The 27739-nt window shown below is 44.2% G+C and overlaps 1 protein-coding gene across 1 annotated transcript in view; it reads right to left on the reverse strand.

Annotated features, from left to right (window-relative positions):
• The window catches only part of SERPINE2 (serpin family E member 2), a 51560-nt gene that overhangs the window by 9982 nt on the left and 13839 nt on the right, over positions 1-27739 (reverse strand). The window contains exons 2-6 of the mRNA XM_053309090.1: positions 19220-19480; positions 14541-14768; positions 12855-13052; positions 3962-4160; positions 3758-3858 (exon numbers count right to left, since the gene is read on the reverse strand). Of these exons, the coding sequence (XP_053165065.1) occupies positions 3758-3858; positions 3962-4160; positions 12855-13052; positions 14541-14768; positions 19220-19475 (982 nt within the window). The 5' untranslated portion in view covers positions 19476-19480. The remainder of the gene's footprint in view (positions 1-3757; positions 3859-3961; positions 4161-12854; positions 13053-14540; positions 14769-19219; positions 19481-27739) is intronic.

Consider the following 27739-nt stretch of genomic DNA (forward strand, 5'->3'; position numbering starts at 1 on the left):
CACAATTTCCTATTCACATATACTCAAAACCACAGTTGGTAAAACCGTAGTTGGCAAGGGATGACTGTATACCAGGTCTGCTCAACCTCGGCCCCCCAGCTATTTTGGGACTACAACTCCCATAATCTCCAGCCACAGTGGTCAACAGCCAGGGATTATGGGAGTTGTAGGCCAACATCTGCAGGAGGGCTGAAGATGAGCAGCCCTGCTGTATGCTGTAAGCACTGCATGCTTTCAGCCGAATCAGCAACCAAGGGTGGGTCATTTAAGATAATAGCTGACATCCAGAGTCACTCATGAGCAGTGTTCTCTCTAATTTTTTTCATCTGTGTGCGGAATGAGTTTTGTTCTGGATGGCAGTATCAAGGCAGTGTGTGCACACATGTATTCAGTGTGGGACCTTCCTGATTCAACCTGAGCAGGATCTAAAATTAACTGAGCAGACATCAAAGAATGTGTGAACACGCACACATGCGCAAGCCTTAGAGGGAACACTGCTCATGAGTACTCCCGTTTAATGGATCATGTAGGACAACTATAATAGGACTACTCATGAGTAACTCCTTAGCCCATATCAGCATTATTTGTGCCAGAATGGAGAAACATTTGCCCAGCTGCTCCATGGGTGGTATCTCAACTGTCTCTTGTACAAAGAGAAGGGGATTTCCCTTGATGCCTACAGCCCTCTGCATCCTATACAATCCTGTGCTAGCAGTTCCCCAGTCCTAAGGAATGGATTTTGAGGGGGAGGTGTGCAGCGGCTGCTGTGCCAAGAAGGGAGCAGGGAAGCTGACTGGAACAAGCGTGCTCATGTTCTTTAGTATACAACTAATTAAACAACAATGCCAATGCAACAGTAATGAAGCATTAGAAGTACAGCTTTAGTTTTAGTAAGGCACACCACTCCCAAGTAAGGCACACCACTCCCAACTACTGGACCCGGCTCTGCTTTTGGAAGCTCAGGTGGAGGCGCTGGCCAGGGGTGCCTTTGCACGGCTTCGGCTAGTGCGCCAGCTGCGTCCCTTTCTCGAGAAGACAGATCTGGCCACGGTTACCCATGCCTTAGTCACATCGCGGCTGAATTACTGTAACACGCTCTACGTGGGGCTGCCCTTGAAGAATATCCGGAAACTGCAGCTAGTGCAAAACGCGGCATCGAGGGTTTTATCCAGAGCTGCCCATTGGGAGCACATCACCCCCATTCTTAAAGAGTTGCACTGGCTGCCGGTTCGTTTCCGGGTCCAATTCAAGGTGCTGGTTTTGACCTTTAAAGCCCTTAACGATTTGGGCCCGGGGTATTTGAGGAACCGCCTGCTCCCAAGGGTTGCTGCCCGCTTGATAAGGACATCTGATGGGGCCCTGCTCCGGGTGCCGACAATGAGAGAGGCCCGGCTGTCGCGCACTCGGGACAGGGCCTTCTCTGTTGCTGCTCCCAGACTTTGGAATGCTCTCCCAGTGGCCATTTGTTCCTCGGACTTCATCACGGCTTTTAGAAAGCTTGTTAAAACTTGGCTTTTTACCCAGGCTTTTACATAATCGTTTTTACTGCTGCTTCTGTGTGTTTTTACCTGTTGTATATTGTTTTTACGCCTGTATTTTATATGTTTTTATATTTTTAGCTTGATGTTTTTATTGCCTTTTTATTGTATGTTTTAAATTTTGTAAACCGCCTTGGGGTTGTCTTTTAATGAAAGGCGGTATATAAATGCAACAATAAAATAAAATAAATAAACTTCAGAAGTATTACAGTGGAAACAGCATTGCTTTCAATACAGAGAAACCACAAGATGGTCTCTGGGTACTCTACAATCTCCATTAAACTGCTGCAGAACTAGGGACATATACTGCCAGTACTTCTCAGCAATCACTACAATAGACAAAGACTTGTTTATTACAGAAGACAAAGGATGAGAATTTCACAACCCTGATACAACCCAACTCCTTTTTCACTAAATTTGCAGGGGGAAACTGAACACTTGAACACTGAGTGAAGTGTTTGAAACTGCTCTCTATACAACTAGGTCCAAACTGAACTCTCTGAAGTTGCAATGTTGCTAGTTATAAATGGTTCTCACTCAAGTGTGAGAAACAGTTCTGACAGGGAGTAATTTGATTGCAAGTATTACACAGCTACTAAAGCTGTGTAAGCATTTTTTAAAACTGCTTTCCCCTCTCAACTCTAAACCAAGACTAGGTATGAAGAACTCTGCAGTTCAATGCCTGTCCTAATCATCAATATTTTCTTTATAATGTAGCCAATAAATCCACCCACTCAAAATTTAACAGAAGCCAATTTGTACCTTGTTTAAGTCTCTAGCCCATTTCAACACCCACAACAAGCTCCAGTGAATCAACTTAGTTAGCATGCTTCCTAATCAGCACTACTCCACTGTAATCAACTGCAATGATCACATATTTTCACAGAGCCCAGGGTGAAAATACACATTACATGAGGTGCCAACAGGAACTTCCTTCCTAATGCAAAGAGTATGTTGGGGGTGCAGCGACTGGGGCCTTGGATGGGCACAAGGTTAAAACCTCCAGCATATGGCAGTCTTATTCTGGGGCCCAATCCAGTTGTTATTTCGTCAATAAAGACTGCATACATATTAACTGCAGCACTAGTCTATGCAAGAATGGAAGAGCTAACAACCTCCAAAAAGAAATAGTTTGGGGGAAAATATTTCAATCACTGAATTTGACCATTTATCAAATTCCTAAGAAAAAAACAAAATATGCAGTGGCTATCTGGAATTGCATCTTATATTATTACTAACTTTATAGGGCTGTCATGGTGCTTTGGACTTAAAACTGGTAGGACAGCCTTAATGTGCAACCAATTTTTAGAGCCTTATTCAGGCATTATGTTCAATACTCGTACAGTGAATGTGAAACACAGGTGTATGACTGTACACAAGTACAGATCTTCGCACATTATGTGTGCGTGCATTTGAGGAGCCTAAACTCAGGTTCACTTTTTAAGTGAATCCATGTAAAGTCATTCACACAAAACATGTATGAACGGTAGTGTAGGGAGGCCAGCGGCAGCCCCGGTTCAGCCCATCGCCAGCAGCCCCCTAGCCACGTTCTCAGTGTCCGACGTCAGAGTGCGGCTCTTCCTGCTTTAAAGGCAGGAAGACACGTTCCTGGCCATGCTGCAAACACGGAGCTGGCCGAAATTTGCTCAGAAATGGGACACAAGTGAAAACTGGCCTCCTGCATTAGATGTTAGATGCAAGGGTTGTGGCTGGGGTGCGAGGCACGGCCCCTGAGTGCAGTGGCCTGGGTTCTTTGGACCTGTTTGTGCAATGGTGGCTCTGCCCCCACGTATGAATTTAGAGCCTTCTGTACACTCGTACAGCATCATATCGTGTAGAAGGCATTCTTTACATACACTTGTTTCTTAAAGTGACTATTGAAGGACAAATTATGAGAAACTCATTTGTTGCTAATTTAATGTTATTAATTTTCATAATATTAGTTGCATTAAGTAATACATTTCCCAAAAGAAGTTAAATGTGCTTAATGTAATGTATAGTCTGATCTTCAGTAGCACCATGCCAAAGAATACATACCGACATGAATCAAGCACTTGGTATGGAAAACATTTTGCTACAGATCAAAGGGCTGCACTGTTAAGTGCGAAAGTTCAAAGCCTTGTTTCAGTGGCACAGTTTCAATGCAAGCAATTATCTCTACAGTTACATAATAAAGCAGTAATCCTAAAGAGCATGAAGAGAATTGGATAATAACTCACGTGTTATTTTTGCAAAGTTGGCTTTTGACTGTTCAAACATATCTTGAATGCCAAGCTCTTGTAGAGGTTCTTTTAAATCAGTTTCCGCTTCTGTTGTAAATCTGTGGAGGCAAACCATCAGCCAGGCTAAAAATATTCTGTAATTGTAGAAGGCTTTTCAATAGGAGTATTCTTGTGCAAGAAACTGAGGAACACAGTACTTACTTGGGCAAAATAACCTGCACTCTCTTTTGTACCATGGTTGTCATCCAGCTCTGTATAGTTTTTGTGCTAATGTGAGGAATAACAGCAGACAAAGGAGTTGTACTTTCTGTGGGCAGAGCAATCAACATACTGATACTTTCACCATGGTATGGCAATTCAATGATATTGTACCATAAGTCATTAGGAGTACTTGTTGTGCCTAAAAAAGGAAATAGATGAAGAAGAAGAAAACCTAAGATGACAAAGCCTTCAGTGTCTATTGCACAGCAAGACAGTGACTGGCAACAAGTCTCAGTTATTTAAAAGCAGTTAAGTGAAGATCAAGTCTGATGTGATGGGAGGAGAAAACTAAGCTACCAAGGCTTCCTACAGCCCAGGATTCCAGCCTGCTTCTTTCCTCTCCACTCACCGAGACAACATGGGAAGAGACACACATGAAGACCCACAAGGAAGGCACTTTTCTTGTCCCTGCTCCAACTTACTTACAAATCCTCTTGTCTCCGTTTTCTTCCCCACACTGTCACTGATCTGACATTAATTCACACTGTTCTCATTGCTCCCCACCAGGCCTGGATGACTGAAGATTGCAACTATGCACTCAGGATGTACATGAAACAGTTTGTGCGTTTTGTTTCAAGCTCAAACACAAAAACGCAGACAGCCAAAATCTTTCATCAAAACCAGTTGTTGAACCAGTTGTTTCGATGAAACCAGACTTGAAACATTTCAAGTGTTTCGGCCATAGGGAACACTAGGGAAATTCAAAACACCCCATTAGGAACACTGGAAGCTACCTTATACTGAATCAGACTATTGGTGCATCTAGCTCAGTACTCTACACAGACTGGCAGTAGCTTCTTCAAGGTTGCAGGCAGGAGTCCCCATAGGATCCTATGGGGGTTTGGAGAGATGATTTTAAATACATTTCTAATGGTGGAGGCCGGAACTAACTGTGGGATTCCTGAATTCTACTTTCAGCATCTGTGGGGAGAGTGATCTATCTACAATAGGCAGACAAACCCTGCAGAACATGCCCTCTCCCCCAATTCCTCACCTTATGCATCTGCACTCTTAGAAACAAGCTTACAAATCAAGGACTGAATCCTAAAATAAGGCCACTTCACTGATTGCCTCCAAGTTTGCCCTGCCTACCTACTAGCCAAAGCCAGCAATCTAAGCAGTTTCCATGCTGCCAGCAGGAAGAGGCCAGTGCCTGGAGCCATTAGAGCTAGTCTGCCTCTGGTGAAGTCCAGGATGACCAAGAAAAGGAAGTGCTGACCTGCCTTACTTTCACACACTCTTATAGATAAAAGGCCAGTGACGCTGCACTCGTGGAAAGGGTTCAAATGTTGCCTCTTGCAACCCATTCCTTGCAAGAGGCCATTCCTTGGTTGGAGTAGCAAACATCACCCTCCACAACTCCGAAGGAGCTTAGGAGAATGTTGAGAAATAGGGATGTGCACAGGACCATTTCTGCATTCCCTTCCCATCTTGGAATGAAACGCAAACACCCCAGAACATTCCGTCAGAACAACCGGTCGAGCCGGTTGTTCCAACCAATTGTGGTTGGACCTGAAATGTTCATGGCGCCATTTTGGACTCCATAATGGTGTTCTTCCAGCCTCTGCACATGAACAGCAGTCATTTGTGTGGTGGTGCTGACCACACAAATGGCTGCTGCACATGCACAGAGGCCAGAAGAGTGCCGTTTTGAATTCCAAAATGTCTCTCGGAACACTCTGAATGGGATTGTTCCATTCCGAGCTCAGAACAAGGCCCTTCATGTGAAGGGCATTCTGTTCCGAGACTAGAACACTCAAAATGGCCCATTTGAGTCAGAACGTTCCAAGATCTGAACATTCTGCACATCCCTAATGGCAAGAGGGTACTTGCTCTTTCCTACCCCACCTAAAGATTGGGCAGACACAGTACATTACTCCTTCCCCCCAGTTACCCAACTCTGTTTTTGGTTTTTAAACATGCACTGAGCAAGACCAGAAAAACAGAGCACTGGAAATTGGCTATTACAATTATGTCTGCCATATATAACACCAGAGCATGTGTCATATTCCTAAAAAATGCAAAAGCAATATTCATACTTAAGCAGCAGGAGAGCTCTTCACAAAAGTGCTTCTAAACATTACAGAGCAGAAAATCTAGAGCCATAGAAGGCAGCTTTTAAGAGTACTTCTGTATGACAGTGTCCTATTTGTAGTGTAAAAGCAGAATTTAGGGACACACACACACTTGAACATTCAGTCCACGCTGTCTCTAGTTAAGAAGCATCAGAGCTGAGAGAGAGACCTCTTTCAAAGAACCTGAAGTTCTCTTGCTGCTGCTAGGAGTTGACAAGTTGGCTTCATAGAATCCTGGGAAAGAGGTTGGTTAAAGCTGTAATTCTGCACATGCTTACTTGGGACAGAATTCAGTGGGACCTACTAAACAGGCAAAGGATTGCAAAGCAAACCTTTCTTTATGCACATTATAATGTGACTCCTTTGAAGTCACAAATGGGAGTCATGCTACAAATAGCAGTTACTACTTAATCTTATCAGCACCTACCGGAACAGATAAAGAGCCGCAACGACATAGAGGGAGAAAGCAAAACCAGCTTTTCCCAGCTGCTCAAGCCACCACAGAAATTTTGCCATGGAAATCTGAAGTGTTGCCCACACCTCTCAACCATAATACCAATTGTCCCGACTGTCCCTGTGTAGCTTCAAAATACCAATGGTATTAGAGTACTTGCTATGAATCAAGGACAGGAAGAGACAGTCCCCGACACAAAATACAAACAGTGGTTGCCACAAGAAACTTGAATCATAATCAAAGAGATCCTGTGGTTATTAGGAGAGAGTGCACAATAAACTGCAAATTGGAAGCGTCAGAAAGAACAAACTGAAAAGCTGATATCAAAGTAAGGTCCTTCCAATGAGCTTTTGTAGAGGAAGGGATGTTGCTTATTTCTGAACAGAAGCGAGAGGTCACTATGGCTTTTCATGACATAAGGGCTGAATCTTTTCATCCCTTGTGGTAGAAAATTAATAGAGTTCAGCTACGCAGATAAACTGGAAAGAATCTATGTGGTTGCTAAGAGTAGACACTGACTTGACGGCACTTAATCAAGCAGATAAACATTCATTTGACAGCAAGTGGACAAGAGATTAAAAACTGTTTTTTTTGCGGCAGCAAAGATTTACCGCACATGAAGACAGAAGATCCAGTGATGCTTTCACCTGTTACTTCAGAGGCTAGTAAGCTAGGTGTGCCTGGTACATCAAGCACGTTAAGTACCATTCAGCAGGGGGGCTGCCTGGGGCCAAGGAGCCAGCTGCCTCCCCCGCACTGGGCACTGTGTTGAACTTTATCCAAGCCACACAGAGCTGCCCTGATCCAAAAACTAATATGTGGCCCCTTTAAGGCAGGCCTGTTCTGATAGCCACCCACTCCACTAGGTCATCAGGTCATGCCAGTGTGAAGCAGGTAGGCATGGCAGCAGTGAACGCAGGTGGGCTGAGGGAGCCATCCTTCAATCTTGCCCAGGCTGCCTCCAATCTTGCTACATCCCTGTTCCACATGAGATTTTAGGGAATGGTAGAGGCAAACACAGATGACTTTCCTTTCACCACAAGATTTAACAGTAGATAAGAAACAAGTCAGAGAGAGACTGTTGTGTAGCTTTGTCTGGATAAAGAATTAGTATTAAAACTATGAGAAGATTGTGGGCTGGAATGAAAAAGCTTTCAGTACTAACATCAGATGGGAAAAGGACCCGTACAGAACATTTGCACTTGACTTCTGCTTTCATTTAAATTGATTCAGAGTCTCTTGTAGGATGTTTTCATAGCATATCATTTTCTTTAGCCAAGCCAAATGCCATTATTGTTGTGTACAAAATGTCTTTCAGGTAGCTTTACAGTCCATTTCCAGGAGAAGCATCAGTACAAGAGTGCTGCCAGCAAAATGCCATAATTGCATCCATAATGCACTCCTGGAAAGCAGTAATTTAGAGACCAGTTTTCTATAATAGCTGGGCTGAGTAAACAAATAATTTGAGGACACAGAAGTGAAAGTTCTAAAGCAGCATAAACATCAGGTAGAGAGTCAAGATTGCATGAGCAGCTACTGGATGACTGACTGGAAGCTGAACTTCAGTACTTATCAGAGCAGTCAGCATAACAAAAATGAAGATGTGTATCTAAAATTACTGAGGAAGTGGTGTAGTATTTTCCAGGTTTCTCTTGTATACATTAGAAGCATGTACCAAGAAGAAATCAAACTGAATATTTTGAACAGAATTATGAAAGGTTTTCAGTAGGTTTACATATTCTATTTTTAGCCCTTTCAGTAATTCATTTTCAGTAACAGGGGCTGCCATGTTGTTGTCAATATTTAATTAAGCTTAATAACTTTAATTGTACAGTACTTCAAATGGACAAGCAAGCAAGATTCAACTCATTTCAAAAAGGTATAATATTAAAAAAAAATTAAGCAATAAGATGGTTCCAAAGTAAAGTTGTGCCCTTGAGTCCGTGTCAACTCCTGGTGACCACAGAGCCATGTGGTTTTCTTTGGTAGAATACAGGAAGGGTTTGTCATTACCTCCTACTGCACAGTGTGAGATGATGCCTTTCAGCACCTTCCTATATCGCTGCTGCTCGATATAGGTGAAGATGGTTCTACTGGTCTTGAAATACCAAATTATCAATTGTAGAATTTAAGAGTTACATGTGGATAACATGTATTATGTAAACTGCCCTGAGCCACTTTTGGAAGGGAAGTATACAAGTCAAATAAATAAAATTATTTCATGTTGTTTCCTCAACCAGATTGCTACGCAGTGCAAAATACTTAAATCTATTTAAATCCAAAGGATTAAGAGTGTGCTTTTATTTAAGTAGGTGTCATTTTAGAAGTGGTATTCCTCTTTACTATTCTCTTTCCCCTTTCTATATTAGCACCCAACAGCTCCTAATTTTTCTCTTCAGACCTGCTTTATATAGAATGTGCAAATGTAATCAGGTAATGAACATATAAAAACTTCCTTAAACAGATTTAAACTATTAATTTATTTCATTCAGTATTAACTGGCAGCAGCAGCTCTCCAGAGTCTTTGGCAGAGGACTTCCCATCACCAACCACCTGATTGTTTGCCTAGAGATGCAGGAGACACTGCAAAGTATGCCATCTCTTACTGAGCTATGGCCCTTTCCTAACAGACAAGCTCTGAATTAGCTAAGAGAGAGAGAGAGAGAGAGAGAGAGAGAGAGAGAGAGAGAGAGAGAGCGCGAACATGTTACTTAATCTAGATACCCAAGGCTGAGAGAAGTGTATGAAGTTCTGATTTCTCAGTGCTAGACTTCTCCAAAAATGAAGATAGGAACATAGGAAACTGCCATATACTGAGTCAGACCATTGGTCTATCTAGCTCAGTATTGTCTTCACAGACTGGCAGCGGCTTCTCCAAGGTTGCAGGCAGGAATCTCTCTCAGCCCTATCTTGGAGAAGCCAGGGAGGGAACTTGAAACCTTCTGCTCTTCCCAGAGCGGCTTCATCCCCTGAGGGAAATATCTTGCAGTGCTCGCACATCAAGTCTCCCATTCATATGCAACCAGGGCAGACCCTTCTTAGCTATGCGGACAAGTCATGTTTGCTACCACAAGACCAGCTCTCCTCTCCATAAAGTTGTGCCATTGAGTCGGTGTCAACTTCTGGCGACCACAGAGCCATGTGGTTTTCTTTGGTAGAATACAGGAGAGGTTTACCATTCCTATCTCCCAAGCAATATGAGATGATGCCTTTCAGCATCTTCCTATATTGCTGCTGCCCGAAATAGGTGTTTCCTATAGTCTGGGAAACATACCAGTGGGGATTCAAACCGGCAACCTTCTGCTTGTTAGTTAAGCGTTCCCTCACTGTGCCACTTAAGGCAAGTTAAATATTGTCCCCCAACCCTCCCCCGACCCCCTGCAGCTAACATACTAGTGCCAGGTCACAGTTCTCTCTCTCTCAGCACAAAGGAGAGTATATTCGGGTCAAGCTAGCTGTTACATGGCAGCTCCATGACTGGAATCTCTCAAATCCTTTTGTCCCCCTCCTTGCCACAAAAAACCCAGTCTCACGAAGCAGGGCATTAACTCTCTGCATTGATTCCCTGACTCAAATCATCCTACAAAGCTACTTATTAGCCACAGAGAGGAAAACACACAGGCTAAGAATGGTCTGCTCCCAAATTGTATGTTTCAAGAAGTGCAGGACTATTTGAAAACATTTTCACACAAGCATCAAAACAGTTCATCACTTAAGTCTGCATAGGATTAAAGCCTACTTGGGAGGAAGCCTCAATGAACTCACAGGGATTTACTCCAGAGTAAACGTGCATAAGATTCCACAGTTAAGAGTTATGGGCAACTAGGATACAGAGGTTTATTGGTTTGTACAGAACTAGGCTAAGCCAATACCAGTGAACTAAAAAGATCCTAAACAAACATATAACATGTCCATACATATGCCTGGAGCCTGATGGGAATACCTGTTCCACTCATGGAGCTCCAGTCGGTTTCCAGGCTCTGTCCCCTTGCATCTGGCTCTCCCTCTCCCCCTGCAGCTGCTCATCCCACAGTCCACAGCACTGCCAAGGATCCTTGGCAAAGGCTGTTCAGGAAGCTGCCTGGACTGTGCATTCCATGGAACATCACTCTGAGAGTCTTGATACAGTAAAACCAAACAGCCTTTCAAACCACGGTTAGCTAGAACAGTAGTGAGAGAAAAATGGGTTCTAACCACTGTTCTAGAACCTAATAATATTTTGTTCTAGCCAAGTCAACAGGGAATGGAGTTTGTTTTAAATATGTGCTACTTTAAGCTTCCGTGTTTGGTTTAAATTGTAAGCCACGCTGAGGTTTTAATATAGGGCAGTATAAAAATATGATAGATGAATCAATACTTTATTCCAGCATGTTCAGTTTTTCTACTGCAGATGCATCACCACAGCAAAGGCCATGTGTCCAGGTTTTCCAGCTGAGACACATAGTGAGGTGTACCCTTAAGAACACCAGTGGACATCCTGACTAACAGAGAGCACGAGTAAAGAAGTTCTGTGGAGATGCTACTGGGGTCTGTGTGCAACTCCGGCAGTCCCTCTGTGCGTGCACTGTTGTGAAAGCAGGTCAAGCTTTCCCACTCTGTGATCTAGAAGTACTCTGGAACGGAGGAAACATGCCATCCAAGGTCAACAACATGCTTCCTCCCTTTTGTGTACATGTTCAGCATGTACACAGTGGGACTATGGGAGTTGCACAAGGGCCAGTCGCACTCCCACAGTCCCGCTTTATGCATGTGCTTTGTTAGTCAGGGTGTCAGCCACTTTCCTGAAAATGCAACTTAAACTAGTCCAGGAGCAACCCGAAGAGATAACCAGACAAAAGCTGCTTCCCCCGCCCCCCCAAACCTGGAACCATTATTTGAAAGTCTCAAAGTCTGAAACAGAACAGCAACAACAAAAATCAAAAGGACATGGCTACATGCACATTCACTGGCGTCAGCAATGAGTTTTGAGCTCAGAGCCAATATCTAAGAGTGTTGTTTCTCTTCCCCCCACCCCAGCTAATTAGACTGCAACCCACTGTAAAGCAGACTAAATATCAACAGCTTGGCTAAGGAAGGACTCTGCTTACTATAAAGAACTTTTCGCATGCTACAGCATTCAGCCACTTTGCATTTTTAAATTTGCTGAAACCTCTGCACCCCTTCCCTGACATTTGAACCATTTATTAAGAACCAAGCTGCATCAGTAACTGCTTCAGAATCACATGCTCCGTGGTACTTGCAGCTGATGCTCAGTTCTAACCAATAAGATCAATTAACTTGCTCTGGTCAACTTTGCAAGTCAGTATTATAGCAACATGAACATTTAACATTTTTCCCCACACAAGCCACAGGTCACAGGAGGACCAGGTCTATTTGCAAATCTTGATGGGCATGACCCCCCCGAAATAAATCAAACCTGTAATATTGTGGTCTGAGACATTGATGGCAGGGGTAGCTCAAGCTATTTGGGTGCCCGAGTGGAGACACTCACCCTCTCCTGCAGGGCTTAACAGGCACACGAGTGAAGGAGATACTACCTGCTAGCAGCCTCTTATCTTCACACCTACTTTCAAAGCTGGCAGGTCAGCTCAGGGCAGCTTTCACAGGACCTTCACCAGCCTCTTCACCCTGCAACCCCTTTAGATGCCATTGTTGCAGCATTTGAAAAGGAGAGTGAGAAGGGGCTGCAGTTTTCTCACACTCCCTTTAAAGCCTGCAAGGGTCAGATGGAGTGTTCCCATTCAGACCTTTGGAAACTCTGAAAGGAGCACAGGGCAACCTCTCCTCCTCCTGGCCTTGCACTCTCCCCACTGATTTCCCTCTAACCTGGTGGTGGCAGCCATCACTCTCACACTCCTGTTCCTTGTTATGCTGACTTACCCCCAGTCCTCCCCCAACCTTTTGAAGGAGGCAGAAAGAGTGGAATAGTAGCAAGTATCTTTATTTTCCCTGCCACTCCAGTGTCCCCACCTTCTGCCTTTCCAACAGGGCAGGGCCAGTGCAGCAAGAGAAGGAGCACAAAGATGGTTTTGAGGGCAGGCCGGCCCAGGCAAGACAGCAGGTCAGCAGAGGCAGCCCCTTGCACCATTCACCACTAAGGTGGCTGCCTCGCCTTAAGACTTAATGACGCCCAACTACTAAATGTAGTTTTCATTTCAAGTGTTAAGACTTAATGATTCCATTCATTAAAGGGTCAATCCTGTCATAAAGAGTATTTGCAGTTACTCTCTGCTTGAGTTTAGAAAGAATTCGGGGTGGGGGGATATTTTTTGTACATTTATAAGTTAAGAGTTTGTGAGCATACCACATCGGAAGACTGACAACTGAGCTAGCATAGGAATTTGGTAAGTCTTTCCATCAGCTCCATTAAATGTACGCTTTTTGGTATTTTCTGGTTGAAAACGTGATTTCCATAACCCCTTGAAATATACCGCATTTACCAGCACCAGCCTGGTCAGAGTGCTATCGAAAGCATTTGGAGACACGACACTATCGATCATACCTGAAAGCAAACACAACATTCTATAAGTCATCTTCACAGAACAGCTAATCAGCTGGAAGTAAAATATATACTTTGATACCAATGAAATAAAGTTATTACATTGCATTAAATGAAAGCTGTGATCCATGAAAAGGAACCAAGATGTATTTCAATCTCTAGAAGAGAACAGGAAGCTTAACGTTGAATGTTCAAGTGGTCTTACTGGGGGATGAGCCCCTTAGGGGAGGAATGCAGAAGTCCAACATATAAAAGTCTTCCAGTTCTTATTTTAGAAAGAAAGGGCAGAGGATGTGCAGAAAAAAAGTGCTATTTAATAACGTACAAGAAATACTGAGGGAGGGCTATGGCTTTCAAAACCTGGGACTAGGTAACCTCCAAATCTGTGTTCACAGTGAATGTTGGTGAACAGAATTCATGGAAATCTACTACAATCCATCTTGTTCTAGAGGGCTCCCCATGACATGTTTCGACGGAAGCAGCTAAGCACATGTGCATGCCAATATCAGGATCAGCATGTACCTTGAAGCCTTCAGGCACTCAGGGATCAAAGTTTCAGGCATGTACCATAATAATTTCTATAGAAGTTTCCCTCAAAAATTTCAAGGCAAGTTATTTCACAGACTTTGAATTATTGTTTTAAGCAATACATAATTAACAATTCATAAGTAGTAAGAGCCAAACAAGAGACCAACTACAGTCATGTTAAACCTCCTCTCCAGCCCACATACTTCCCACCCACCAACAACTGGTGGTTTCTACTGAAAACCAGTGGTTTCACTTGGAGATCATGAAAAACATCAAAGGGGAGAAACAAACAAACCCACAAGGATAGGACCTTTGTGCTGATGCAGAAGGTGATGAAGCAGAGGGAGTGATTTTGAAGACTATGGATTTCATACACAGATTAACATCCACGTTAGACACATACCATCATGTGCTAAACCCTCTCCCCCAATAAGGTGACTCCATTCTTGGAAAAGTCTCCAGACAAGGAAGTAGAAATTAATGAACACCACTGTGCTCATATGGTGACGAATATAGTCGAGAGAATATTCCTAGCTTACAGAATGAGGTTTGACATTAATTGCACAATTCACAGCTTGCTTGTATATATCTCAATATATTACAGCATACAGTCACAAATTTGGGCATACTAAGTGCATTCAACTTTAAAGTTTCGATTTTTGTGGGATCTGGAATATCTAGCAAAAACATGGCAAGTGAAAAAAGGAGGTGAACCAGCAGTAGGAAATGGACAGGAACTAGAAGTATGCTGCCAGATCCAAAAGGTTTTTATTATAATAAAAGCACCTTCAGTGGGCATTATGCTCTACAGAACAAGACCAAGGTAAGACACAGGTCCCTAGCTCAAGGAGCTTACAATCTAAATGTTGGCAGTAGGAAGGAAGCAAGCAAAGGCTAAGAAAATAGAGAAGGAACATGAGCAATAAGAGGAGAAGATTAAATTGACTGCTTGATATCACTTACCCTTCGTTTCATTTTTTACCCACTGGTTGATTGTATCAGAGGCAGCAGCCTGGTCCCTGAAGTCCACACTCTTGACATTGCACTGGAAGACCTCATTGTTCCTTGAAACAAAGGGCACTTCCATTTTCAGGCCACTTTTTGCAAAGACTGCATTTGCTACTGTCACAACATCTTTATTCTTCTTTGAGACTATGGCCTTGTTTATCTTCTTTAGTACTTTACCAACTCCTAATTGAAAAATAAAGATTCTTTTTAAAGTGTAAAAAACACTGAAAATTACTTCTTTGAACTAAGCAGTTGTAGACACGCAAAGACTGAAGTCAGAGAAAAACCTACTGAAGCGGTGATCCAAAACACATTTACTCAGAAGCAGGTTCCAGCTACCCCAGTGGAACCTACTTCCAAGTACATTTGTTTAGGGGATTCACTAGTCAGGAAAAACTCTCTCTTCGGGAGAAAGGCATCCTGGAATACGTTAGCCATAAAATTAACACACTAATGAAGCACACACGCTTTGAAGGACTGCAAGGGCACATCGGGAGCCCTCATACAACCCCTGCCCCCCTGAGTGTGCACTGTTGCGCAAGAACCCCCTGCACTCTGGAATGGCTCTGCAAAAAATCACACATCACTAAGAACCAGAAAATTGTTTCCGATCTTACAGAGCCCTTCTGGAGCACGGGGCACATTCCAGGCTGTAAGAGCTCTTATGCAACAGCACACACTCAGGGGGACTCAGACCATTGGCACATCTAGCTCAGTATTGTCTGCACCAATTGGCAATTGCTTCTCGAAGGTTTCAGGCAGGAGTCTTTCCCAACCCTACCTGGAGATGCCAGGGACTGAACCTGAGACCTTCTGCAAGCAAAGCAGATGATCTAGCACTGAGCTACAGCCCCTAGTCAGGCTATCAGCAGGTGAAATTTCTTTTCAACTGGAAAAACTCAAGTTGTGATATGCACTCCCTTTCCCAGTGTTCAAGCACCATATGAAGAAAAACAAATCACTAAAAGCACTTAGATGGGAAAGTGCAGCAGAGCTATCAAGCAGCCTTGAGCAAGTCCATGGTGATGCTGGGCTAGAAGCCATGTTTCCCAAGTCTACCAGTTTGGCCACAGCATCACACAGGTTTTCCAAACCCTGCTTAGTCCCATACAGTCTCTGAAGAGAGACTGGTAGCCCGGTAGGGGCTTTGAACCATGCATCATAGCAGATGTCTCCAGACCTGTGGATAACTAGGGTTGGCTCATGACACCTTTCCAGTGCAAGTTATCAGCCAGGGGTGTTAGCATACAGCTTGGCACAGCATTTCTAAGGCCCAGCACTTCCACCGGAACAGCGCTATGCAAACCAGAGATGTGCTCATGGGAGGGACAATAGCTCAGTAGTGGAGTACATGCTTGCATACAGGAAGTCCCAAGCCCAAACCCGGTCTCTAGACCAGGCCTGCTCAACTTTGCCCCCGCCAGCTGTTTCTGGACTACGACTCCCATAATCCCCAGCCACAGTGGCCAACAGACAGGAGTTATGGGCATTGTAGGCCAAGATCTGCAGGAGGGCCGAAGTTGAGCAGGCGTGCGCTAGACAGAACTGCGAAAGATCCTTGCTTTCAGCCCTGTAAAGCTGCTATCAGCCAGTGTAGAAACTGAGCAAGGTGGAACATCAGTACAAGTTCTATATCCTATGCCAGTATTATTAACGGTAAGGCCCAGCCAGTGGTGGCTCTCACCAACCCACAGTGTGGCTACCTGACTAATTGTTGATTAGGTCTATCCAAAGTTTCAGCCAAAGCCAAATGCTCCACACAGCTCCCCTAGCACCACACAGGGTTGCACTTTCCCCAGGTCTGGTGGGGCTCCTTTAAGGGAAACTGAGCCCTCTCAATTCCCAGAGCCATTCTGGAAGGTGCAAATGGAGCCCTGGGAAGTGTAGTCCATGTGCACCCTCTAAGATGGTATTGGGGCTTGACAGGGCTCTGTTTCTCTTATGTTTCTGCCCCATCCATGTTGGGAAAAGAACAGCACTCAACGGTCAGGACAGTGGGAAATGGCTCTCAAACTGCAAGTCTTTTGCCAAAGAGACCCCTCTTGAAAAATAGGGAAAATACCTATCCAATGATATATTAGAGCAAATATATCTTTTGCTATCATATGAACATAGGAAGCTGCCATATACTGAGCCAGACCATAGGTCCATCTAGCTCTGTATTGTCTACACAGACTGGCAGCGGTTTCTCCAAGGTTGCAGGCAGGAATCTCTCTCAGCCCTATCTTGGAAAAGCTAGGGAGGGAACCTGAAACCTCCTGCTCTTCTCAGAGCAGCTGCATTTCCTGAGGGGAACATCTTACAGTGCTCACATATCAAGTCCCTCATTCATATGCAACCAGGGTGGACCCTGCTTAGCTAAGGGGACAAGCGAGGCTTGCTACCACAAGACCAGCTCTCCTCTCCTATAATATATCCAATAATCCATTGGATATAATATCCACTGGATATAATATATCCAATGATATCCTCTATAATAAAAGGCTTGGGTGTGCGCCTGTGTCTCTGCGCCCGTGTCTTTCTCGGCCGTTCTGGGCATGTGCGGAGCGCATGCCCAGAACGTCCGAGAAAGATACGGCCGCAGGCACCAGGCGGCCATGTTGAAGAGAGCGGCGGGCGAAGAACGGGCTACGGCAGGGATTCTCAAACTTGGGTCCTCAGGTGTTATTGGACTTCAACTCCCATAATCCCCAGCCTCAGTGGCCTTTGGTTGGGGATTATGGGAGTTGAAGTCCAATAACACCTGAGGACCCAAGTTTGAGAATCACTGGGCTACCGGGAGGGCAGAGGCGGCTGCGGGGGGACCGGGAGGGCAGAGGCGGCTGCGGGGGGACCGGGAGGGCAGAGGCGGCTGCGGGGGGACCGGGAGGGCAGAGGCGGCTGCGGGGGGACCGGGAGGGCAGAGGCGGCTGCGGGGGGACCGGGAGGGCAGAGGCGGCTGCGGGGGGACCGGGAGGGCAGAGGCGGCTGCGGGGGGACCGGGAGGGCAGAGGCGGCTGCGGGGGGACCGGGAGGGCAGAGGCGGCTGCGGGGGGACCGGGAGGGCAGAGGCGGCTGCGGGGGGACCGGGAGGGCAGAGGCGGCTGCGGGGGGACTGGGAGGGCAGAGGCGGCTGCAGAGACACGGCAGCCATGTAGAAGAGAGCGGCGGGCCGAGTACGGCCTACGGGGAGTGCAGAGGCGGAGGGTCCAGCCCGGCCGCGGGGAGAGGAGAGGCGGCGGCGGGTCTGGCCCGCCGAAAAAGGAGGCAGAGGAAGAAGCCGGGCGAGGCGGTGGCAGAACCACCGCCACGGCCACCTCACGGGGTGAGGAGGCGGCGGGGGAATCCAGAAAGGGGAGACCGGCCGCGGCATGGAGGCTGGCGGCGGCGGGAGGGGGAATGGCGGCGGGGGACCCGGAGCGCACAACTCTCCTAGAGCCCGTTAATTTAACAGGCCTAAAATAACTAGTATTATAGTAAAGTTCAAGAATGGTTTATCTTGTAAGACTATGACAATCAGAACAGAGCAAAGAAGCACCTTTTAGAAGTGGTGATTCTCTTTATTTAGCAGGGGGAGAGCAACTGCTGGCCCTATCCATCCCCAGCACAGCATCCCTCCAGCGGCTGTTGCTGGTATCTGTCTTATATTTCTTTTTTAGATTGTGAGCCCTTTTGGGATAGGGAGCCATTTTAAAAATTTATTTATATAGCAATAGCACTTACATTTATATACCGCTCTATACATAGATATAGTTATATCTATGTAAATCGATTTGGGAACTCTCTGTTGAAAAGCGATATATAAATATTCATCATGTTTGCAGGCAAACTAAACAAAACTTCCAATCTTTATGGTTTGGAGATGGACTCTCAGCCATATACAATTCCTCTTTGATAAAAAGCAGGTAATGAGGCAGTGCACTTGCCACAGAATGTTGTAGTGTTCTTATTTCAGTAGACCTGGAGCAACTCATTTTTAAGGAAAGTTACAGTCGAGTGAACTATGTTTACAGTTGTCCAGCATTCTGAAGTGTGTCCAGAAGTTGTACTGGCACTCACAGATGCACTCTGCATACCAAACAAACCCACAAGGTCTATCAAATTCCAGTTAGGGGAAAGTCTCTGGCTGAGGAACACAACTCAGAGGCTTGCAAATGTTCGGAACTTAGCTCGAAGTGAGATCCTGAGTAAAAAAAATTATTGTTCAATATTTAGCTGAAGGAACCAAATCTATAGAGAGCCAAACACATGGGCTGTGGACTTAAATGGTCACTAAATAGAAGGATGGTTTATTGAAGAACATCTGAAGGCATGTATAAAGGCCATCAGTCCCACATAGAGGAGCATTTTATCCCTTCCACATAGCCCTGGCAGTGAAACTCATTCCTGTTTGCTTTGGAAGCAAAAAGAATGGCCCTTGTTAAGCTCACTGTTTAGCATCAATGCTGAATGTTGTGGCAAAGGATGCCTTCTGGTACGAGAGACAGCACTGCCCTGCCACCTATTTAATATGCACTAGACCAAGATAACATGTTAGTGTTCTCAAGCACAGTAACTACTGTTCTTACTATAGATCCCTCTTGATCAGCCAATAACTCTCACCTATACTGCAGTTCTCCACAAGCACACAAGCCCTACAGCACATAAGTACTGACCATTGACATTGTATCTCATCACTGTTGTCAGCTGCTTCTTTGTCTTGCCATCAGCGCCTAGCTGCAGCATTCCTAGTACTGATGCAATTCCATGAGGCGAAACCACAATATTATCCTTGGGTCTGGTTTTGGCCAGCTGATTGAAAACTTGAATTCCAATGTCTGAGCCCAGTTCCTCAAGAGACAGAGGATTCAGCTGGAAACATATGCATGTTGAAGTCAAGGCAGCAAAGAGGAGAGCAAAATACCAATTCATGGTTCCTAAACAGAAAAGGGGTGACAGAGGGAGAAGAGAGAGTTAAAAAATGATCACGGATATTTCCGTCCGCTAAAATTATTTTTATAGATGCTTTTCACTGATTAAGAGTCATAAATACGAGATGACCTCGTAAGAGGACCTGCTTGAGCAAAATGCACACAGTTGTCCAGATCACATTCAGTCTGGCACTCTTAGAGATATAGGTTGAGCCCTTCACTAGTGGAAAGGCTGACAGTTGTATTGAGTCATATAGCCATTTTACCATTTGGACATGGCCAACATATCCATTCATATGCAACCAGAGCAGACTCTGCTTAGCTAAGGGTAAAAGTTATGCTTGTTACCTCAAGACCAGCTCTCCTCTCCAGATGTGCAATTGCAACATCACCCCAATCCGCCCATGGTGTGATCTAAATATTAAATTGAGTCATAATATGTTCACTTTTGCCCTTGTATTTGAAGTTTTGAAAGAGAAAAAAAAGCAGCCTACAATCTACAGTTCAGCCAAAAAAGCTAAGGAGGAACAGTACTGCAGTTTAAAAACTAACAAACAAGTCTGACCATGGGGGTGCTAGTAGAAAGATCCACCTGTTTCTCGAAACAGGGTGCAGACATTCTGATAAGCTTGAATAACTGGTCAGCTAGCATGTTGACAATGTTTATAGTCTGAATCTGAAGGAAGAATTGTGAAGACCTCAACAATACCTGTTTTTCAGGATCTTTCTCTTACATTTCTGAGAGAAATGATCTACCATCTCTCACAGAGATGCGGAAGGAACCTCTTCACCCTCTTCTAAATATGCACAGAAGCTTGTAATGCACACTACAATTAAAGGTTGCAATCATCGCCACAAGTTTCAAGCAACTAAATTTGTCAGAGACAAGGATCGCCATGTGTCCAAAAATGTCTTTCCCACCCTTCTTTATTGGACTGAGTTGGATAATGCACCCATCACAGGTACTCACAGCTGCATGGAAACTGCTTCTCAGAGACATGGTCCCATGCAGCTGGGGGCTTTGTGCGAATGGCACTGCTGTGCAGATCTTTCCCATGCAGTAAGCATTGTCGAAAGGCAGTTCTCATACAAATGCAGCTGGGTGTGAAGGCCTCCTAGGACTTGCTACTTCGTCAGCAATAATCTCTGTTTCATGATGCCACACCAGTGTAACAACAAGTTCAGCCAACACTTCAAGAAAGCCCGAGTCATACTGGGCTTATTACAAATAAGGCATGGAGCAGTGTTTCTCTTTCCTTTCCCCTGCCCCCTTCCCCCCCCCCACCCCCGGTGCACCACATTGTCTCAGTGCTGACATATTTTAATCAGGAGTGAGTTCAAGACAGTGGTGCACCAGGAAAAAAGGAGAAGGGGAAAGAAAAGAGACATGCCTTATTTGTAACAGACCCAGTATGGCGTGGGCTTTCTTGAAGTGTTGGCTGAACTTGTTGTTCCACTGGTGCGGCTTCACTGAAACAGAGATTATTGCTGACAAAGTAGCAAGTCACAGGAGGCCTTCACACCCAGCAGTAGTTGTATGAGAACTGCCTTTCCACAATGCTTACTGCATGGGAAAGATCTGCAGCACCATTCCTACACAGCCCCCAGCTGCATGGGATTGTGGCTCCGAAAAGCAGTTTCCAGGCAGCTGTGGGTTTTTGTGAAGGGCACTTGATAGTACTAAGACTCCCTGAACCAGTTGCAAATACTTATTTGGGTCCAACCTCTGAAGAGTTTTGTTCTGATAAAACACAAAAATTTTGTCAGGGGCCTACTTCTTCCTTCATTGCTAATTTTTAATGTATCTTTCATTCTTCTGCAGCATTATACTATTTCACTTTTTGCATTTTAGATGGTCTATTTTCCAAACTTCTCCTTATGCTACACAGATAAGCTTCCCCAAGCTCATTGAAGAGTATTGGGCCACAAGCATAATCCTCTCCAATACAATGCCAAAGTTTGCTAACTTTGCTGATAAGAGATGAAATGGAGGGTGAAAAAAGACTCCATAGTAAATGTTTTCTACCATCCAATACAACTTATAACAAAACATCATCCTAACATGAGAGGACAATTATTTGGGATTCAATAACATACAAGAGAGATAAAAGATTTGAGTGTACTGTATAATATGCAACAACTTATGCTGTAAACAGTGACATTTTTCTTTTCTAGTACTTGGTAGCAGAAAGCAAGTGTGTCCCAAAGAAAGACTGGGGAGGGAGAGATACAATCTTATGACATTTGCATACAACATTTACTCTAGCAGGTAGATGACAGGTCCCACACATGTGACATTTCAAACTAAGACCTGCAGAAACAAGTATTTCATTTGCTCATATATGCCCTTATAAATCAAGCAAGCAACTATGAGATGATATGGGCGGGGAAAGCTTACTCTTCCATACTCTTCCCCACTTGAATAATGTCTCAATTTACTGTATAACTGCTGCTTAAAGTAAAGTGTGCCGTCAAGTCGATTTCAGCTCCTGGCACCCACAGAGCCCTGTGGTTTTCTTTTGGTAGAATACAGAAAGTGGCTTACCACTGAGTCTTGTAGGAGATGATGTCTTTCGGCATTGCCAGTAGGAAATGATGCCTTTCAGCATCTTCCTATATCGCTGCTGCCTGATACAGTACCAGCGGGGATTCGAACCGGCAACCTTCTGCTTGTTAGTCAAGCATTTCCCCACTGCGCCATTAGGTGGCTACAATATAGGAAAAGCTTCATGATTATAGTTTAAGTTCTAGGAGTACTCACAGCTCACTTTTAAGAGAGTTATATTTTTATAAGATTTGAAACTGAACTGCTCCAGCATTTATGTATTAAGCGTTTGCCACACTATGTGCCACACAACAGGGGCTATTGTAAAGAGACACCTACAGATACAATATAGCTGTTGTGGCACTAAGACAGAGGTAGACAAACTTTGGCACTCCAGCTGTTGTTCAACTACAACTCCCATCATTCCCAGGCACAATCATGGAACAAAAATGATCAGCTGTACCCCCGGTAACCAAGAAGCAGATTTTGGCTGTATGTGCTTTGTAAATATTGTTTTGCACCAACTTTTTTTAAGCTGGGAGATTAGTACTATTTGCTGCTGTGAGCGCACTTGTGCTAAATAGCAGGATAAAAATGGTCAGCATAAGATTTAAGGCCACAAAAAGTACTGGCAAGATCTCTTATGATAGATGTTCTGAAAATACTCAATCACTTTTTGAAGTATTAACATAGAAGTCACATTCCTCATTCCGAGGAAGCTTGGCCCTATATTTTCCTTCCTGAACCAGAATTTATTCCTTAGTTATAGTCATGTATCAAGATGGACTGGAGGAAGAGAAGTCCCACTCATTGCAATACCCTCCCATACTTCATTTGCTATCACAAGTCACCTCATTCTTGGCCCATCTCACATTTAGTTTTCTTATTCTACTCATAATCACATATTTGAAACATCCTGTTTATTTTCTCAGTACTGTCACCTGGGTCAGCCCTATGGTATTTTCCTTTGTTACAGTAACTGCCAGAAAGAGAATCTTTAATGCAACATTTTTTCTGCCTTACCATTCTCCCCCACCCACCCCAATTTCATCCCTCTCAACAGGAAGGCAGCTCAAGAATCATTCCTGCTCTCTCCCTCTTCATGGTCTTTAAAACAAGCCTTGGATATTAAAGGCTCTTTTTGGCTAGGGATGGGTCCGGACCGGTCCGGAGGCCATTGTAAAGGCCTCCGGACTGGTTCGGACCTGGCCGGTCCGGTCGGAGGGAGTTCCTTTAAGGATACCTCCCTGCCGCTCCTTGCCCCTCCGCAATGCAAAAGGCTCCGGCAAGCCTTTTGCACACGCGCACGTCGCGCGCGAGCTTCATGTCTCCCCGACGCCGGGGGCCCGGTCTACCCGCCGGGATGAGGCCGGATAAACCGGGCCTCCGGCGTCGGGGAGACGTGAAGCTCACGAGCAACGTGCGCGTGTGCAAAAGGCTTGCCGGAGCCTTTTGCATTGCGGAGGGGCAAGGAGCGGCAGGGAGGTATCCTGCCACCCCAATTCTTACAATAAATACGAGCGCTAGAGGGGGACAAGTGGCAGGAGGGGTAAGTAAACCCTCCCCGCCCTTAAAGGAACCCACCCCACAGTGCCGGACCGCAGCTGTGTGGTTCCATGCACACCCCTATTTTTGGCAGGCAGCAAGGAGCCAGTGCAATGTTCTCTCTTATTTTTTTCATCTGTGTGCAGAATCAGTTTTGTTCTGGGTGGCAGTATCAAGGCAGTGTGTGCACACATGCATTCAAAGGGGGCCTTTCTGGTTCAACCTGAGCGGGATCTAAAATTAACTGAGCAGACATAAAAAAAACTTGTGAGCGTGAGCACATGCGCACGCCTTAGGGAACACTGAGCCAGTGTTGCAATTATTTCAAGGATTATTAGTTCAGAAGAAGGCAACATTAAGAATTACAGGAAAACACAATTTTATGCAGAGGACTAAGGAAGCTGCAGTTTTCATGGTGTCCAGGACTGCCACCTACAAATTCAGCAGTTGCTCTTGTCCTGGAACTGGGATCTAAAAATGCACATTGTTTTTCAGTGCTGAAAGACACAGAAGTCTTATTCAGCCACTCTTCCAATTGTACAAGCATTGCATTTTCAATCATAGCTTCACAGCCATAAGGGCTAGTATGCAGTATGTGCCATAAGGGCTAGTATGTACCTTGGAGAAGCAGCTGCCAGTCTGTTCCTATGCAAGACTTTCGTTTTTAAATGAAAGTAGCAGTTCTCAGGAAACTGGATTCTGCAGGACCACATCATGCGTTCCTGCACAATCGCTGGCTTCTTTGCCTGAAACAGTCCTTGGGTCCTCCCCTCATCTCAGTTTCTACTAACAAGAACAAATGGGTTGCCTCACTGTTCAGGGATTACCTTCTCAGTTGCTAGTTCAAAGCAATATTTACACCAGCTCTTGACATTTAGCACTTGCCAGGCAACCAAGCAAATCCCACTCCTGCAGGGACAGAGTACTCTCTACAGCTGCCACAGCATCTCCATGTTTAAAAATCAGGAGAGCTTGCACCAGATAAATTTCATCAAGGGAACAAAATGCTTTATATCAGTAGATAACCAGATAGCTTTTAAACCCTACTGTTTTCTGTTATATCTGAATAGGGCCGAAGCAAAACTACCATGCTGATATCCATTTTAAACCCTTTCTAATAGTGCAATTTCAGACTTTCCAGAAAATGAAGCCAACACAAATCTTGAGCAATGATGGAAAAATTCATGTGGCAGTCAACAAGAGAATCCAACCTTTACTGCCTAACAGAGAACATTAAAAATACATATACTTTTCATATTGTTGAAAGTTTCAGATTTAAGAAACTGGCTTAGCTGGCACAGCTGCTAGGTGCTGAATAAGCCTTAAGATTTAATACGACAAACAGAACAAAAATAAAAACTCTGAATGAAAGTACTAGAGAAATCTCTCATTAGTAGAACTTAAGATATTCACAAGATAGTTTTTAAGACATCTCAAAATTTCATATGTAGAGGGAATTTACTCTGTGGTTGAAGCTGAATCAAGTTCTGAGTGATTTATAGTTGAAGTTGAACCAGGAACATAGGAAACTGTCATATACCAAGTAAGACCATTGGTCTATCCAGCTCTGTATTGCCTTCGCAGACTGGCAGCAGCTTCTCCAAAGTTACAGGCAGGAATCTCTCTCAGCCCTATCTTGGAGAAGCCAGGGAGAGAACTTGAAACCTTCTGCTCTTCCCAGAGCAGCTTCATCCCCTGAGGGGAATATCTTGCAGTGCTAACACCTCAAGTCTCCCATTCATATGCAACCAGGGCAGACCCTGCTTAACTAAGGGGACAAGTCATGCTTGCTACCACAAGACCACCTCTCCTCTCCTTAGAGAGAACAGAACAGTTCGCTTTCCAGGCTTAACATTTCATTGTTCAAATGCAACAACAAACAATGGTAGACAGTTTCTGATTCTGTTACTAAAATATTTTGCACATTAAGACACTATGTATAATATTTAAGAGTTTTATAAAACTATATGGCCTTATAGTAGGAGATATTCTGCTGACCGCAGGTATACAAAAACTTGAACATTTGCTTATGGCTTGATTCATTGATTAAGTGCCATCAAGTCAGTGTTGACTCTTAGCGACCACATAGATTCTCTCCAGGATGATCTGTCTTCAACGCAGCCTTTAAGGTCTCTCAGTGGTGCATTCACTGCTGTTGTAATCGAGTCCATCCACCTTGCTACTGGTCATCCTCTTCTTCTCTTTCCTTCCACTTTTTCCAGCATTATGGACTTCTCAAGAGAGCTGGGTCTTCGCATAATGTGCCTGAAGTATGATAGTTTGAGCCTGGTCATTTGAGCCTGGTTTGTGACACGAGTGAAAATTCTGGACTGATTTGTTCTATGATCCATTTGTTTGTTTTCCTGGCTGTCCATGGTATCCTCAAAAGTCTTCTCCAGCACCAGAGTTCAGAAACGTCAATGCTTTTTCTGTCTTGCTTCTTCAAAGTCCAGCTTTTGCATCCATAGAGTGTCACGGGAAAAACCATTGTCCAAACGAATCTAACCTTTGTAGGTATAGACTTGTCTCGGCATCTAAATATCCTTTCCAAAGCCTTCATTGCAACCTTATCAAGTGCTAGTCTGCAACATATTTCTTGATTGCTGGATCCTTTACTGTTGATGGTTGATCCTAAAAGGCAGAAGCTATCCACCACTTATGATCATATTAAGTATGGCTACAATCACTGAAAAAAATTGCAATATGCCCAATTCTGTTACCTTTTGAATTGCCCTCAATTATGTTTGTGTGCTAATAGAGCGATCTCATCTCCCTTCCTACTGACTCAGTCATGTGCTCATTAGAAAACCTGTATTCCTTCATGGTTGTTAAAAAGCAGCATTACACACACTTGGGAACTCACTGTAAGCACCAAGAAGTCCATGGAGAACAATTTAAAATAAAACAGTTCCACAACAATTTGCCTGCCTCATAGTCATGCCAGCAAAGATAACAGCAACATTAAAGGCAAAATTGCAAAGATGATCATAATAAGTATGACAAAGTTACCATGCAGAGTTGTGTGGGCACTGAATTAATGGAATAATCCCAAGTTTTTACTGAAAACCAGAAATGTTACCGACAGTCTCAATTTTAAAAAGTAAAAAATCTTGCAAGCTGCTCTTGTTACTGGATCTTTTTCCAAACAGTTCAACACACATGTGCCCTGGAAAATGCATCATTTTCTTCATTTACAGAAAGACTGTATAGCACACAAGCAATTTTGAAAGCTATACCTGAAACTGATACTTTTAATCTCCTTAATGCTATTAAGAAACACCAAAAACTAAGGATCAAACAATCTTGGAAAATCAAATGCCAGGCTATGTCACCTGCAGGCCAGAACACTTGACCTAGGTTCCACCTTTAAGGTCAGAGGTCTCAAACTGCAGCTAGTTACAATGGCCAGGAGACAGGGATATGTGTGTGTGTGTGTGTGTGTATACACACACACACACACCGCTCTTCCTCTAAGGAGCCCAGAGCAGTGTACTACATACTTAGGTTTCTCCTCACAACAACCCTCTGAAGTAGATTCAGCTGAGAGAGAAGCGACTGGCCCAGAGTCACCCAGCAAGTATCATGGCTGAATGGGGATCTGAACTCTGGCCTCCCCAGTCCTAGTCCAGCATTCTAACCACTACACCACGCTGACTCTTGCGATGTTGTGAGGTATAGGCCAACAGTTCAAGACCCCTACTTTAGACAGCCAGTTCATCCAAACTTCCAGGGATGTCTCCAAGAATTGTTTTTAACAGATCTAGCTCAGAAAGCTACCAATTCCTCATTTTCCTCAGAATACAAGGAAAATATTCCCGAGGGGGACAGGGCCTTCTCAGTGGTAGCACTGAAGTTCTACGAATATGACAAATATTTATATACTGCTTTTCAATAAAGGTTCCCAAAGCGGTTTACACAGATATAAAGAAATGAAATGGCTCCTTGTCCCTAAAGGGCTCACAATCTAAAAAAACAAACATTTGATAGTCACCAGCAACGGCCACTAGAGAAATGCTGTGCTGGGGGTAGGAACATAGGAAGCTGCCATTTATTGAGTCAGACCACTGGTCCATCTAGCTCAGTATTAATTAATTATTATTATTATTATTATTATTATTATTATTACATTTATATCCCGCTCTTCCTCCAAGGAGCCCAGAGCAATGTACTACATA

The sequence above is a fragment of the Hemicordylus capensis genome, chromosome 3, assembly GCF_027244095.1.
Source record: "Hemicordylus capensis ecotype Gifberg chromosome 3, rHemCap1.1.pri, whole genome shotgun sequence".
NCBI lineage: Eukaryota > Metazoa > Chordata > Lepidosauria > Squamata > Cordylidae > Hemicordylus > Hemicordylus capensis.